General features: G+C 48.1%; 1 protein-coding gene across 1 annotated transcript in view; it reads right to left on the bottom strand.

The window, feature by feature from the left end:
- The window catches only part of LOC101074143 (protein tyrosine phosphatase receptor type G), a 142,493-nt gene extending 129,593 nt beyond the window's left edge, over positions 1 to 12,900 (bottom strand). The window contains 1 exon segment of the mRNA XM_029826708.1: positions 12,400 to 12,900. Within this exon segment, the coding sequence (XP_029682568.1) occupies positions 12,400 to 12,493 (94 nt within the window). The 5' untranslated portion in view covers positions 12,494 to 12,900.
- Between the last annotated feature and the right edge of the window lie 658 nt (positions 12,901 to 13,558).

Raw genomic sequence — 13,558 nt, 5'->3', positions numbered from 1 at the left:
CAACATGAAAATTTGTTGAACCAATATTGAAGTTATCTATTAAATATCTCCAAAGCGGCACTTTCAACCAATGCAAAAAAGTGTCTAAAGGTGGTGCTGCTGTAAGGACGCCCTGAAACCAAAACCACCTGACCTTCTTGTTTCCAGATTCTTTCAGATAAATCAGATTTTCCCTGAGGACACCACAGTAGAACAGCCCGAGATGAAGCAATTCTTCCTCTGGGGATCATGGATGTGGCACTTAATCTGCCTCACATTGACATTTGTCTAAACTTCCAGTCCGGCTGTCAGGACTCCTGGGGACTTTTCACATCTTTGCTTAATTTAACAGCCGTCTGGTCCAAAGCTCTACGCAGCTGATCCAAAAATCATCATCAGCTTCAGGTCTGATGAGCCAACAGTGGCCGCTTATCAGCCTTTATTACCAGTTCATCTCTACAAACCAAAGCATAGCTGCGTGCTGTGCTTCACCCCTTCTGGAGATCCTGTCCTCATCTCTGATGTCTTTTCTGTTCCCCTCTTCTTGGTCCTGAAACCCGTCTTTGCTTTTTGGTGTATTTACATGAGGGTCGTTACCTCTTAAGTGCTGTCTGACTAAAGGATCACTGTGTCAGGATCAGGTGTCAGGATCACTGTGTCAGGATCAGGGAGTCAGGATGAGGGTTTCAGGATCAGGGAGTCAGGATTAGCCTGGAAGGATGAGGCTGTCAAGATCAGGGTGCCAGGATAAGGTTGACAGGATGGGTGTGAAAGGATCACTGTGTCAGGATCGGGATGTCAGGATCAGGGAGTCAGGATCAAGGTGTCAGGATCGTTGTCAGGATCAAGGTGTCAGGAATAGTTTGTCAGGATCAGGGTGTCAGGATCGCTGTCAGGATCGCTGTCAGGATCGCTGTCAGGATCACTGTCAGGATCAGGGACTCAGGATCAGGGTGTCAGGGTCAGGATCATGGGTTCGAGAGCAATCCCTCACATGTGTTATATGATATTTGGCAGATGATCACTCGGCCCAGACTTCAGTTAGTTGACCTCGTCATAGAATGAGATGTGAGGCCAGGACTCAGCTTCAGTCCCTATAACTGGCTCATCACACACTCCTCTTGCTCCAAAGCACCCGGAAACGTTACCTAATTCTACATTTATATGGCTTCAGGAGGAAGTTGACCTCTCTTCTGCACTTCCATGTGCTCCTCAGAACTTCCTGTCAGCTTTGTCAGCAGAAAGAGGTATCTGATCATGAATAATCGATCCTGCTGAATATCTCCAAGATTTTTGGACACATTTATGCATCAGCACCAAACTGTCCCAAAAACAACAGAAACAGCCCTCCCTCCAGCTCTCAGCCATGGATTCCCCTCTCAGTGAGGCTGCAGTCCATCAGGTGGCTTTGATGTTATTTTAGGATGGATCCGTTAAGGAAGCAAGTACTCTGCTCTGATTCTGCCGCAGGGCAGGAGGGAGAGTTCATCTAAAGGGGATGTGAGGAAGCATCCAGGAGTTTTACGCCCAAGTCGAGGAATCCATCTTAAGCAGGTTTAGCTCTGGTACACCAGCAGAAACAAAGATGAGGAATCATCCTTCCTCACAAATCCATCTTTCACTTTGATCTCAACTGGAATATTGGCCGATTAGAATATTCCTGAAACCACTTGAAACACAAACAGGCCCCCGTCAGGCTGAAACCCTCCTCCAGAGGCTTAAGTTTGATCTGTCCTCCTCTAGATCCCGCCATCCCCCCGTCTGTCCATGGCTCTCCTTGCCAGTCCTGTCTGCTCTATAAGCAGAGCTCAGACTCGCTGCTTTGCTGGTTGCCTAAAAAACCCAGCCAGCATGGTCCACACAGGATCAGAAGGCCCTCCATTAGCATTCCCTGCGCATGCATGCTAACACACAAATATGCAGGCATGGCTGACAGCACTGCCATCAGCAGCGCGTCAAAGCCCAACACGCTCCCAGCCTTCACAGCTGCACACAGCTCCCTTTCGTCCCTTGCTGACTGTGCAGTTACAATTGTCCTACGTGAGTTTTGCATAGGTTCTACAAAGGTCTCTGGTACGTGTGGCGTCTCCTCAGCAGCCTTCCGTCCACTCATGCTTCTGAGTTTCAGCAGCAGCTGGGAATAACACCAGCAGAGGCGCTTGTACTGTATTAGCGTTTGTCTAACAGCAGCAACGATGTCAGTGCTATTGCTAGCTCCTTGTTGATTTTCTTGGAATTCATGTTCTTTTGTGTAAACACCAGCCAGCCTTTGACCAATAGAAACTAATATCGAGAAGACGAAGATGTTATGAAGAGTCTTTACCTACCACAGTGTAACAAAGGCTTGATCAAAGGCAAACAGCTGTCAACGCTAGCACCGGTGAGTGTGAGAGTACACTGACGGGTTTGTTCCTGTTTTACCTCCATCCTCTTCAGCTGTGCGGAAGAGTCGGGGGAGGAGACGAAGAGGGCAAACACCGATGAGGCCTAATTAGAGAGATTAGACATGGAGGAAGTGACTCACGCTACAATGGCTCTGACCTAACGGCTAATGTTCTCCACCCATCCCATTTAATCCAATTCATTCTCAATGTCTTTATCCTCTTTGTGTTGCTGCCTTCAATGGCTGAGGATCAGCCTCTGTTTGTGCTTTACATCACATCCTCTCACAGGGAGCACAATCAGGGATCCTCTGCACTGTTCCTCTTGGCTCCTCTCGTTCATGCTATTTGCAAGTGCAACTGTAGCAAATATGGCTGCTGTCTGATTTTGCTGCTTTTCATGCTGAAGCTTCAGTTAAAATAAAAAAAAAAAAAAAAACGAATTGACAAACTCAGCTGGATCAGGATCGCTGTTTTATCGTGATTATCCCAATCAAGTTATGTGTCATGCTCACGTGCCCCTGATTTTCTAGGAAAGGACAGACTCAGGCTGCAGTCTCCGATGGTGCGCTGCATTAAAAATGCCTCAGTCGTGACTAAATAATGACGAGCTGGGATGTTTCCCGTTTACTGTGTTCGTTTATCTGAAGAATTTCAGGGACGGATGATGGTCTGTTACAAGAAAAAAACAGCAGATGTGGGATTTTTCTACTGGAGGGAAGCGAAGGGAAGTTTGTCCTCTATATCAGACAGATGATCAGGACAATCATGCCGAGCACCGCGTCAGTTACATTATCAAAGAGAGAAAAGAGGCAACGCAGGAGAAATGAAGCAGGGCTGCTTTATTACTGCGATAAATCCACCCCTCGTTGCATCACTACTGTCTCCAATGTTTGTTCAGGATTATGAATGGATCGAATTTCCCTTAAAATCAGACGGAAGCATGTCATCAATCATCAGAGATTTTGTGATCCTCAGAGAAAAATCAAAATCCATAAAAAATATGCTGTGCCTCCTCTATAGGTGCTAATTAGGATCTATTTAATGCATGAATATAGGTGGGTGGAGCTCAAGGTCATCCATGTGAAGGTCATTTCCTGCCAGACAGAGTGAGAATCATATGTTAGCCATATCAGCTGTTAGCAGTTGGTCGACGAGCTGAGGCTCTCCTCAGTCCCACATCAGAGAGGAGGCTTTCAAAGCACTCAGTGGTGGTCGGGGTTGGGTCACCCTGATAAGGCCTTCAGACCCGCTTCAGCCAGGAGCCCAGAGTGTGGAGTGCTCCAAGTGTCCTGTCTTTGACTCGCAGCTGCTGCTCAGGCTCAAATTCTCTCCGACTCGATCAAACGGAGGATTTCACGGTGGCTCTACTGTACAGGAAGTCTGAGGCACAACTCCACAGCCATGGCATTGAAACCCAGCTGGGAGTGTCCCACTAAAACTAGCTTAAAGATGACATTTGTATGTTCCAGTCGATAAGCACTGAGTCAGCTGCTCCACGCGATCAGCACCAGAGTAGCACCGGATTAGCTGGAGCGGTGGCACTTCCTCGGTGCTGCTATCGCTTCAGAAGATCTGAACTTCCAGCACATGACAGAATCCCAGAATGATCCCTGAAAGATGTTAAGACAGTTCGCTCTTAGAAATGGCTGCAGAAAGGTCCTTTCAGCTGAAAATCTGAGCTGAAATGTTTTTTAAAGGAACTCTTCCCCACCTTCCCCCTCTTTCCAAGCTCCAAGTTATCAGACAAACAGACTCCTGGATGAACTTCATCATTAGCTGCTTAAGTTTCATTTGGAACTTAATTTGCAATAGGGAATCACTGGACTGTCAATCTATGATGGATTGGTGACGTTGGTATTTGGGTCACTAGATGGCGCCAAATCTCACTCTGTTTCAAGAATCACAGGTGAAGCACCAATGAGCAACACTGGCTCTAACTGACTGACACTTATCGCTCACAAAGGATGTAGGGGAGGGAAAAATCATTTGGGTTACTATGGCAACTAGGAAGATGGGTAATCACGCCCCCTCATACCCATCTACTTGTTCCCTCTGTGACTCTTTTCCCTTTGGCATCAGCCTGTTTGGATTTGGATGCTGCAAGCGCGCAGATCATGTAGCCTGATGCTAGTTCATGTGTCGGATACATTTATGATATCAGTAGCAACACCCTGAGCTGGCAGTGCTTTTGCCCCCTGGTGGCCACCCCAAACATGATGGTTCCAGCACCATTAAATCCAGAGTTCTTCATGAATTTACAGTGGTCAGTCCACATTATCATGCTACCATGGCTGGCAGCTGATGATTCTAACTATAAAAATAACAATGCAGGATAACACATTCCCAGCTTCCATTTTCCATCACCATTGTTTCTGTCTTTGACCATTTTTTTCCCTGCAGAGTTGACCCGTGTAGATCGACTCAACCAGACACGAACACTGTGGTTTGGTCTTTATGCTGCAAAGTTCAAAGTCTTGTTTTACCACTGAGCCGGCAAAAGTGTCAATCAGGAACGCTGGGATACACCGGAGTGTCTTTATGCCTGCATACGCAGCGCTGCGTCTTCAACCGGACCGCAGAGGACAAGATGCAACCCAGACACATAATGGAGAAAGAATGTATGACTTCCACCCCCCACCTGGGTGGTCGGTCAAAGGGGTGTCTCCCTGCTGATCTCCACCTCTTGAATCTGGAACAAAGAGAGGAGGAGTGATGATGCCTCATGGTCAGGACAGCCAAATGTCTGTGGGGATGTGTGTGTGTGTGTGTGTGTGAGAAAGAGGCCCTGAAATGATGATGTTGGCCATATCCGGGTCTCCCTGATTCAACATTTGCTGTCGGTCGGTTTTGGTGGCACCTGCTAGCATCATGTGACAGCAGAGGTAGGAGCTTAACAGGAACCAGCATCAAATGGAGAGAAACTTCCTTCAGTCTGTTCCACATGTCATTAGCATGTCATTGACACGTGAATCACTGAGGACTGATGATGTCATTATGCCGGTGTAAGTCACATGACCATTCTGTGTGTGCTGATAATAGAGCTGCTGAGATTCATATGTGTGACTATTACATTTATCAGGCTAAATGTGATGTCCAGAGCCCCCCATTAGGAAGGACAATGGATGGATGGATGGATGAATTGCCATTGTGTGATTGGCTGAAATCAAAAACAACAGAGACCACACACTGTTCAGTGGTCGACTGTTACCGACTGGATTAGAGAAGCTTCCAGAACCAATACAAGACACACCCATGACAAAACGCTCTGAAGTAGCATCAAGTTGCTTTCTGACACTCTCTCTATCTCCCTCGGTCTCGCCACCATCTCTCTCTCTCTCTCTCTCTCATCTCTCTCTCTCTCTCTCTCTCTCTCTCTCTCTCTCTCTCTCTCTCTCTCTCTCTCTCTTCTCTCTCTCTCCTCTCTCTCTCTCTCTCTCTCTCTCTCTCTCTCTCTCTCTCTCTCTCTCTCTCTCTCTCTCTCTCTCTCTCTCTCTCTCTCTCTCTCTCTCTCTCTCTCTCTCTCTCTCTCTCTCTCTCCCACCTGTTTCCTTCTCGGGGGAGCGTCAGGCTTGGCTGGTTTCCATGTCATTTTCCCCGTGGGTCATATATCGGCCCGGGGACGTGGCGAGCAGCGGCGCTGGCCCCCGAGTGATTAAAAGAAGAAAGATGACTGCAGTTCTCAGTGTAAATCCAAAGACATTTCAGGTGGAACACTGGTGTTTGTCACCAAGTGAGGAATGGGGTAAGGTCTCCCATGTTTCAGTACTGAAGGACCAAGCCCCCCCCCCCCTCCTTCCATCTCTCTCTCCTTCCCTCCCTGCATCCCTCCATCTCCAATTCAGAGAGAAAGGAAATTAAAATGATGAAAGCCAGAGCCTTGGAAGCCACTGTGTAACCAGTGTGCTTCTGGTGCATTCCAAGGATAAACCTTCTCAACTCGAGAAGGTCCTGAAGGACATCTGGTGGAAAAATTAAACATATTTACCTGAAGTGGATTTCTGGCTGGCTTTTTGAAATATCTATTAACTGTTCCCCCCCTCCACACACACACACACACACATGACCGACTTCACTGACTGAAGGTTTAATAGTCCGGCACTAACCAGTCCACTCAGCAAAGAAAGGAACCTGTTGTGAGAGTTATTTAGAGATGAAGGGGGATTGATTTTAAATCTACGAAGCATCGATGCTGTCAGGAGCTGCATCGGGACTTCTCCTCCAGGACTAGAGCGGACCCGCATTGTGGTGGAACAGGAGGACGCAAGCAGTAGATGGGTCACTGACCTCAGCCACCAGGGTCCTCCTGTTGGTGGTGCTCTTCTTCCTTCTCTTCATCAGGTCAACGCTCAGAGGTGTGCTAGGTGGTCCTGCTGAAGTTGCGGCACCTTCACTACTTCTCCCATTCATCCCACATTTGTCATCTTTTACACCGTTGACATGCCAACACTCCTGTCGGCTCTAATGATAAAGGCTGCGTTCACACCTGAAGGTGGTTCAGCTCTCACTGGTTTCCGCACATTGGTTAAAGAGAGTCTTCCAACATCTGGAGAATTTTAATGTGGTGCCTGACAGAGGAGCGCACCATCGGGTCTTCCCGATCCCGATCACATGACCAAGATGAGAAATTGAGCGAAAACGCGTGTTTGGTAAAAACAGAAGAAGCGAAGACTCCTGAAGGCAAAGCAGAGCCCGAAGCAGAGAGAGGTCAGCAGGGATAAGAGTGGAGGAGGAGATACAAGCCCACTTTAAAACACCTCCCTCTGGAACACAGGCAAATTGGGTTCCACCGGCCATGTCCCCTCGCCTCCACATTCTGATCCCTCCGAGGGAGAAGCCAGCGTCTTCCAAGCATTAAAGTGGAAAAACCAACGGTGCTGCAGAACTTTAATGAGGAGGCTTCTGCTGCCCGTGACACAACAGTTCCTGGCATCTCGTTCCTCTTTATTCAGTAGCTTTGGCTCAACTGGAGGAGCAAAGTGGCTTAAAACCAGCGCAGGCCCCACTTACACTGTCACAGCATCTTCTTGGTTATGCCTGTAGGTGAGCCGGGTGTGAGAGACCCAAATCTGTAAGAGACACGGGCCTGTAGGTGACCTGTGCCTGTAGGTGACCTGGGTCTGCAAGAGTCCCGGATCTGTTGGTGACTCGGACCTGTAGGTGACCCAGGCCTGTACTTGACCAAGGCTTAGGTGACGCAGTTATTTAGGACCTAAATGCGACTGAAGAGCAGGAACTGGTTTGTGTTTAAGCTGTGTTTAAGATATGAGACAGGAAATCCTGATCTGTCCAGAGACCCAACATGGATGTGGATGAATGAAGGGAATGAAAAAACATCAACTTAACTTGAACTTTGAGATAAAACGAGAGAGGGTGCGTTAGCTGGTGTGGTATCTTCACTGACAGGAGAACCTGTGGAACCTGTGGAAATTTTTAGTTTGTTGGTTTGAACCTACATTTATTTCACACTTGTGAGGACATCTGAGGACAAACACTCGCAGCAATTATGATACTGAGTGAAAAGATGATTATTGCTGTTGGCAGCCAAGAGCTGTCTCTCTACGCCTGTTCTCTTCAGAAAATCCACACATCCAATTCAACAGTAGAGCAGGAGAACATTCAGAGGTGTCCGTGGGTGAATAAATGTGTCATTAAAAACAGCAAACAATGCTCACATTAAAATGGGCCTGTGTGTGTGCACGTGTGTGTGCAAGTGTGTGTGCACATTTGTGTGCATGCGTGTTGGAACTATGACAAGATGAGGGAAAAGAGGGCAATAAACAACAGCAGATAACTTAAGAGTGGGATATCAGAGGTCAGATGACTGATGGCAGAACGGGGCAAGAAGACCCAAAAGAACGATGTCTTCTGAGGTTGTTGAGGATCTTCTGAGGTCGTTGAGGATCTTCTGAGGCTGGAGGAGGAGCAGAAAGGCTGAACAATCACCTTTGTCACCGCCGTCTGGCCCCGGTCAAATCACAGCTGAGAGCGAACAGCTCATCATCTTCCTCCATGCGGGGCAGGTGGAGGCCACATTCACCACGTTTGGCCTTTTGTTTTCTCCTCTCGCTCTCGCCTCAACACACGGTTTGTTCTGCTTCACCCTCGGTTACGCTCGTCAGCTTCCACACCGTCCGACAGCCTGTCAGTCTAAGCTTCTTTTAACACTCAGCAGCTCGCGGTGACACAGGCACTCCCTCGGCATGGAGCTTAGCCAAATGGAAAGGAAAAAAGAGGATCAGGCTTGGCGGTGCACACCTCTTCAATCTCATCAGCCTCTTCTTAATTTTCCCTCCTCTGTGTGTCTGCTGCATGCAACCCAGCGTGCCAGGAATCCTGTAGCATTTATTAGCTTTAGCATAAAGCAGGAGGGAAGCAAGTGATAGAAGGAGAAGCTCTGAGCATTAACACCCTCTCCATGCTCTGCCTCAGTTTTGATTCATGGTTCCCAAAACTGTTTGAGGAATACCGACTACTTCCATAATCTGGGAAAACCACATCCCTTGGACTGAAACTCCCGACAGCTGTGGCTGTACAAACAAAACAAATAGAATTTAGGTCATTAACAAGAAGAATGTTTTCTTTCAAACCCTGATTTCTATATTTTACAGAAGAAATCTGCAAAACCAAATCAACTAAAATCTAAAACTAAAATTTTTTTTTTACTGTTGTGCCAGAAGATGTCAAAAAGAGTGAGAAAGGTCGCTTCCACAGACAGCAAAAGGAGGGGATGAGACGGCAGCTCAAACAGGCCCGACGGGGCAAAATACGAGAGGCAGCATCCAGAAAATTAAATGGGAACGCCGGCACCTCTTTTCCCACATAATCCGGATGGAGACACTGAAGTGGAACTGTAAAGAGAGACAGGTTCTTCTCGAGGTTCTACTACAACTGTCCCTAGAACACTGTCCGGTCTGACAATGCTTTTAATGCTGTGTAGTGAAATGGTCTCCAGGAACACTGAAGCAGAAGGTGGCAGATTCCTGACATCACCAGCACTTGATAACATCTTCAGCACTCTTTCCTAAAAAAAACAATCAGGAAGACAACAGATCGGGTGTTTCCAGCATTCGTCTGACATGTTGCATTTGTGCAAGTAGCCCCCCCATCAAAAGAAATCACGCTATCTTCTAATCAATCCGTTAAAGCAAGGCTAGTGTCGACAGAGCCTCAGCGCTCACTGATAAAGCCACCCCCCCAGTTGGCACATAATAGCTCAGAAAGCACCGAGACGATGACGACGATGATAACGATGGGGCCGCGGGAGGCCGCGGACCGTATCCAATTCCCTTCCACGAAATGTCATCCTTACCCACTGTAACATTGCATTGCCGGGGCAAAAATAAAGGCTGGAAGAAAAAGAGCGGCGTCAGGAATGCTGGCTGCAAATGGCTAACAAAGCGAAGCATCTCATTTGTTTCCAGGTTCAAGGGAAGCAGAAAAGGGTGCTTTACAGTCTGATGGGTATCAGATGGGAGCAACCCTGCCCACCCCCAGTGCTCCCATGGCCAATTCAGGTGGACACGGGCACCAAAGTTTACATCTTAATTGGTTTCAGGCATGGAATTGAAAATGTTAACACAGCTAAAGCAGTTCTGAAACCACCGCAACAGAAGGAAGAAGGAAAAGAGACAGAGCTGTACTGGTTCCCTCTGGGGCCAGAGCGAGGGGGCTCACATGGTTACAGCAGAAATAACAGTTCCAACCATTTTCTCAAACATGAGTGACTGAAGAATTTAGATTTGTACCCACCAACCATAGCAGTAAAAGGGTCAAGCAGGCTGAGACCTAAAATTCCCAGTTACCACAGAAGTACTGGATCCTTTCTAACATTACAAACCAACGACACCAAGAACTCCTCCCACAGGCCAACCCTTAGGACCGATGACTTCTGCTCTCCTGATCCAGCAAAACGGAGGAGGAGCGGTTGAGGAAAATATTCACTGGTGCAGAGAACAGCAGGTACACAGCTATGAGCATCATGTTCTAAAAACAATCTGGGACAAGCACATCTATTAGCCTGCACCGCTAACAGCAGATGCTCTCAGGTACCAGGATAAATTTATGAGATGTGTGGCGGTGGCGTACTGTCATGGCGAACTGTCACTAACCCACAGTGCAATGTGGCAGGACCTGCCTGTGTCATGTGCCCATCTGCAAAGACAGTCAGTGATGTGCAAACAGGTGCTAACAGGTGGGATGATGGAACAAATGTGTTTTTATGTGGTAGGCTAGCAACTGGCTGGGAAACCAACAAATTTATCAGAGGTTGCTGCTGACATCGGTCAGTCATACGAGCAACTTCAGTCAAATGTTCACCTGTGGCCATAGAAAGAACCCATCCACAGAAGCTCAGCCCTGCTTCTCCACACTCCTCAGCAGCTCACCAGCCTCTCTGGACGCTGGTGAAGCTCAAATCAACGCCACAGTCAATTGCACACAACCGATGAAGTCCAGCAGAGAGTGACAGAGGGCTCATTCACCTTCTGAACCTGGAACTGCCCCCCTGCTGACAAGCCTTCCCCCCCGATATTTGTCACGTACCCAAATCAGGACTGACTATCACTCCAGCCTACATCTGCTTGTCCTTTTGTCCCTGCTGGGATCTTCTGTTACATTAAAGCGACTTCCCTCTCAGCCAAACAACAAAGCTGCTTCAGATCGATTTCCTGTGGTGCACAATTGTGCTTCTGACATGTCTGACAAGTGATTTTGCGGGACCATCGCCTACTTTCCTGTCCTGACTATCTGTTCCTCTACTCCGCTTGGTCAGTCTAAGCTTGATTCCTAACTAACAGGAGATCTTCTCAGAGCAGAACCTATTTTCCCTGCAGCTCTGAGCACCAAAGGGTGTTTATCCTTCACTCTCTGTGATTCATGACACATCCTCCAGACTCACAAGACACACATACTGCACCTAATCCAGGCGAGGTGAAAAGTGGGCTAATACAGACCGATTGTAACCGGCTCTGCTGTAATGACTCACATCTACCGACGGCCATGGGGTACAGAGGATCTGAGTGCGAGAGCAGCTCTCACACCTTCCACCAAGAGCAAAAGAGGATGGCTCAAAAATCAGAGAAGTCAGAGAAAAATCCCCCACCGCCCCGTTCAGCTAATGCTACAACCACACTCACAGTGCAGATACAGGCAGGTTTAGGCTAAACAGCTACAGCATGTATTGATCTTTATTTAAGGTTAAACTGGAGATACTGACATCCTGGATGGATCGAGCAAACATTGCTCTGATCTCATCACCACAACAGGAAGGAGAGATCATCAAGTAGTCAAACACCCCCCATTCAAGGTCAAACATCCAGACTGGATGCAGGTCAGAAGGATGTGACCTGTTCTTGGTGCTTCCAAGGCTCCTCCTCAGACCTTGAGAAAGGTGTCACAGGGTCAGAAGGGGAGTGTGAGAAGCAGGCTGCCTCTCAGAACATTTGAGAGGTTCACTTTAGTTATGTAATAGATGGAGATTAGCCCAATTAGAGAAATGCAAGCATTTAGGACAGCGTTACAAAGCATTATGGGTATCTGAAGTCAGATCTGATTATCAGTGCACCCCCTCTGAGGCATCTAAATGATGGGCCTGGAAAAAACCAATAGACATAGTCTTCATTTCCCCCCAGCGTGAAGTCGAGGTTGCGCTGCTGATTTGTTGTTCTGCATCGGTGGCTTTGGGGGGGAGGGCTTCACATCCATTTATCCGATCCAGAACCCCCCACCCCAGAAAAACGCATTCATAGTTTGCTGACCAGTTGCCTCACGTGGAAGGAAGATACAAGAATATAAATAAGAGGACGGTCGTTTCCTCCATCACGCATAAATCCCCCCCCCCCCCCCTTTTTTATTTATTTATTTATTTATTTATTTTTGGAGGGGGGTGGTTGTCTGACAGTTTTGACGTGCTGGTGTCGGGGGGAGCGCGCAGACGTGAACAGCACCAAGTATTCCCGAGCCGTTCGACTCATGATGGGATGCTGCTTGATGCTCGAGTCTGCTAAAGTCTCAGAAGCAACAGAAAGACCAAACTCACCTGGATGAAAGTCGGCCCGGGGGAACGCGGAGGCTTGCACCAGCACCCAGCAAATCCACCAGCAGCAACTCCAGGAATGCAGTAACCTCCGCATGGTGGTGGGATGCACGTCGACATGCAAATAAAAAGCTGCAACAACTGCTGAGTTTCTCCCCTTGTGAGGGCGAATCACCGACGCGGTGCAGAAAAAAGACAAGCGCGGAGTGGAGACTGTACGTGCTGTCGGCGAAGAGGGGGTTAATTTAGAGGTCCAGTGAAGAGTCTATCCGTCCCAAAATCCCTCTGATAATCCAGTTTCTGCAGCGTAACTAGCGCTGCGCTGGAGGGAGATGATGCGGTGCGGACGGATTAGCTGTGACGCGGTGTCTCTCCTGTCGCTGCGGTGGTGGCGAATGCTCTGGTCGCGGACGCGCGGAGAGAAAGGTCGGTGTCTGTGATGGAGGAGAGACGCTGGAGGCTTTCCATCCCTCCGTCCGATGTGAGCCCAAGTCTGACAGAGAGTCTGAAATAGTCTGAGAGCGAGAGGGAGGAGGGAGAGGGAGTGAGCGAGAGAAGGGGGTCATTCTTCTGGATCCTAGTGCCGACGCGAGAGTATCATAACATGTCCCATTATAACAGTAATAATAGGTAGTTTTTCTCAAAGAGGATGGGGCGTTTTGGTGATGGCAGAGGTTGGGGAGGGTCCTGTCCCAGGAGGAGAACAAACTGGTCTGATGTGTCCAGCTGATTACTGAGCAATGTAGACTGGACTCTTAAGTCCAGGTGGTGTGTTGACAAATAGGCTCCACGTGGTAGACACTCTTGTCAGAGAGACCTATACATGTCTAGACTTGATATCACTGGCCTGAGATCAGTAGTGTGAAATCACAATCAATCAATCTTTATTTGTATAGCGTCTGTTACAATCAAAATTGTTTCTCGGCACTTTACAGAACCCCAGGGCCTAACCCCAAACAAGCAACAGTGGCAAGGAAAAACTCCCCTTTAACAGGAAGAAACCTTGAGCAGGACCAGGCTTATGTAGGGGGACCCTCCTGCTGATTGCCTGCTGGCTAGAGAGAGAGGAGAAGGGGGGAGGACAGGTAGAGGATAGAATAGGTAGGAGAGGAGAGGTAGGAGAGGAGAGGAGAGGTAGAAGAGGAGAGGAGAGAATAGGTGT

The sequence above is a fragment of the Takifugu rubripes genome, chromosome 19 (genome assembly GCF_901000725.2).
Source record: "Takifugu rubripes chromosome 19, fTakRub1.2, whole genome shotgun sequence".
Lineage (NCBI taxonomy): Eukaryota > Metazoa > Chordata > Actinopteri > Tetraodontiformes > Tetraodontidae > Takifugu > Takifugu rubripes.
This window is presented reverse-complemented; position numbering and strand designations above follow the sequence as displayed.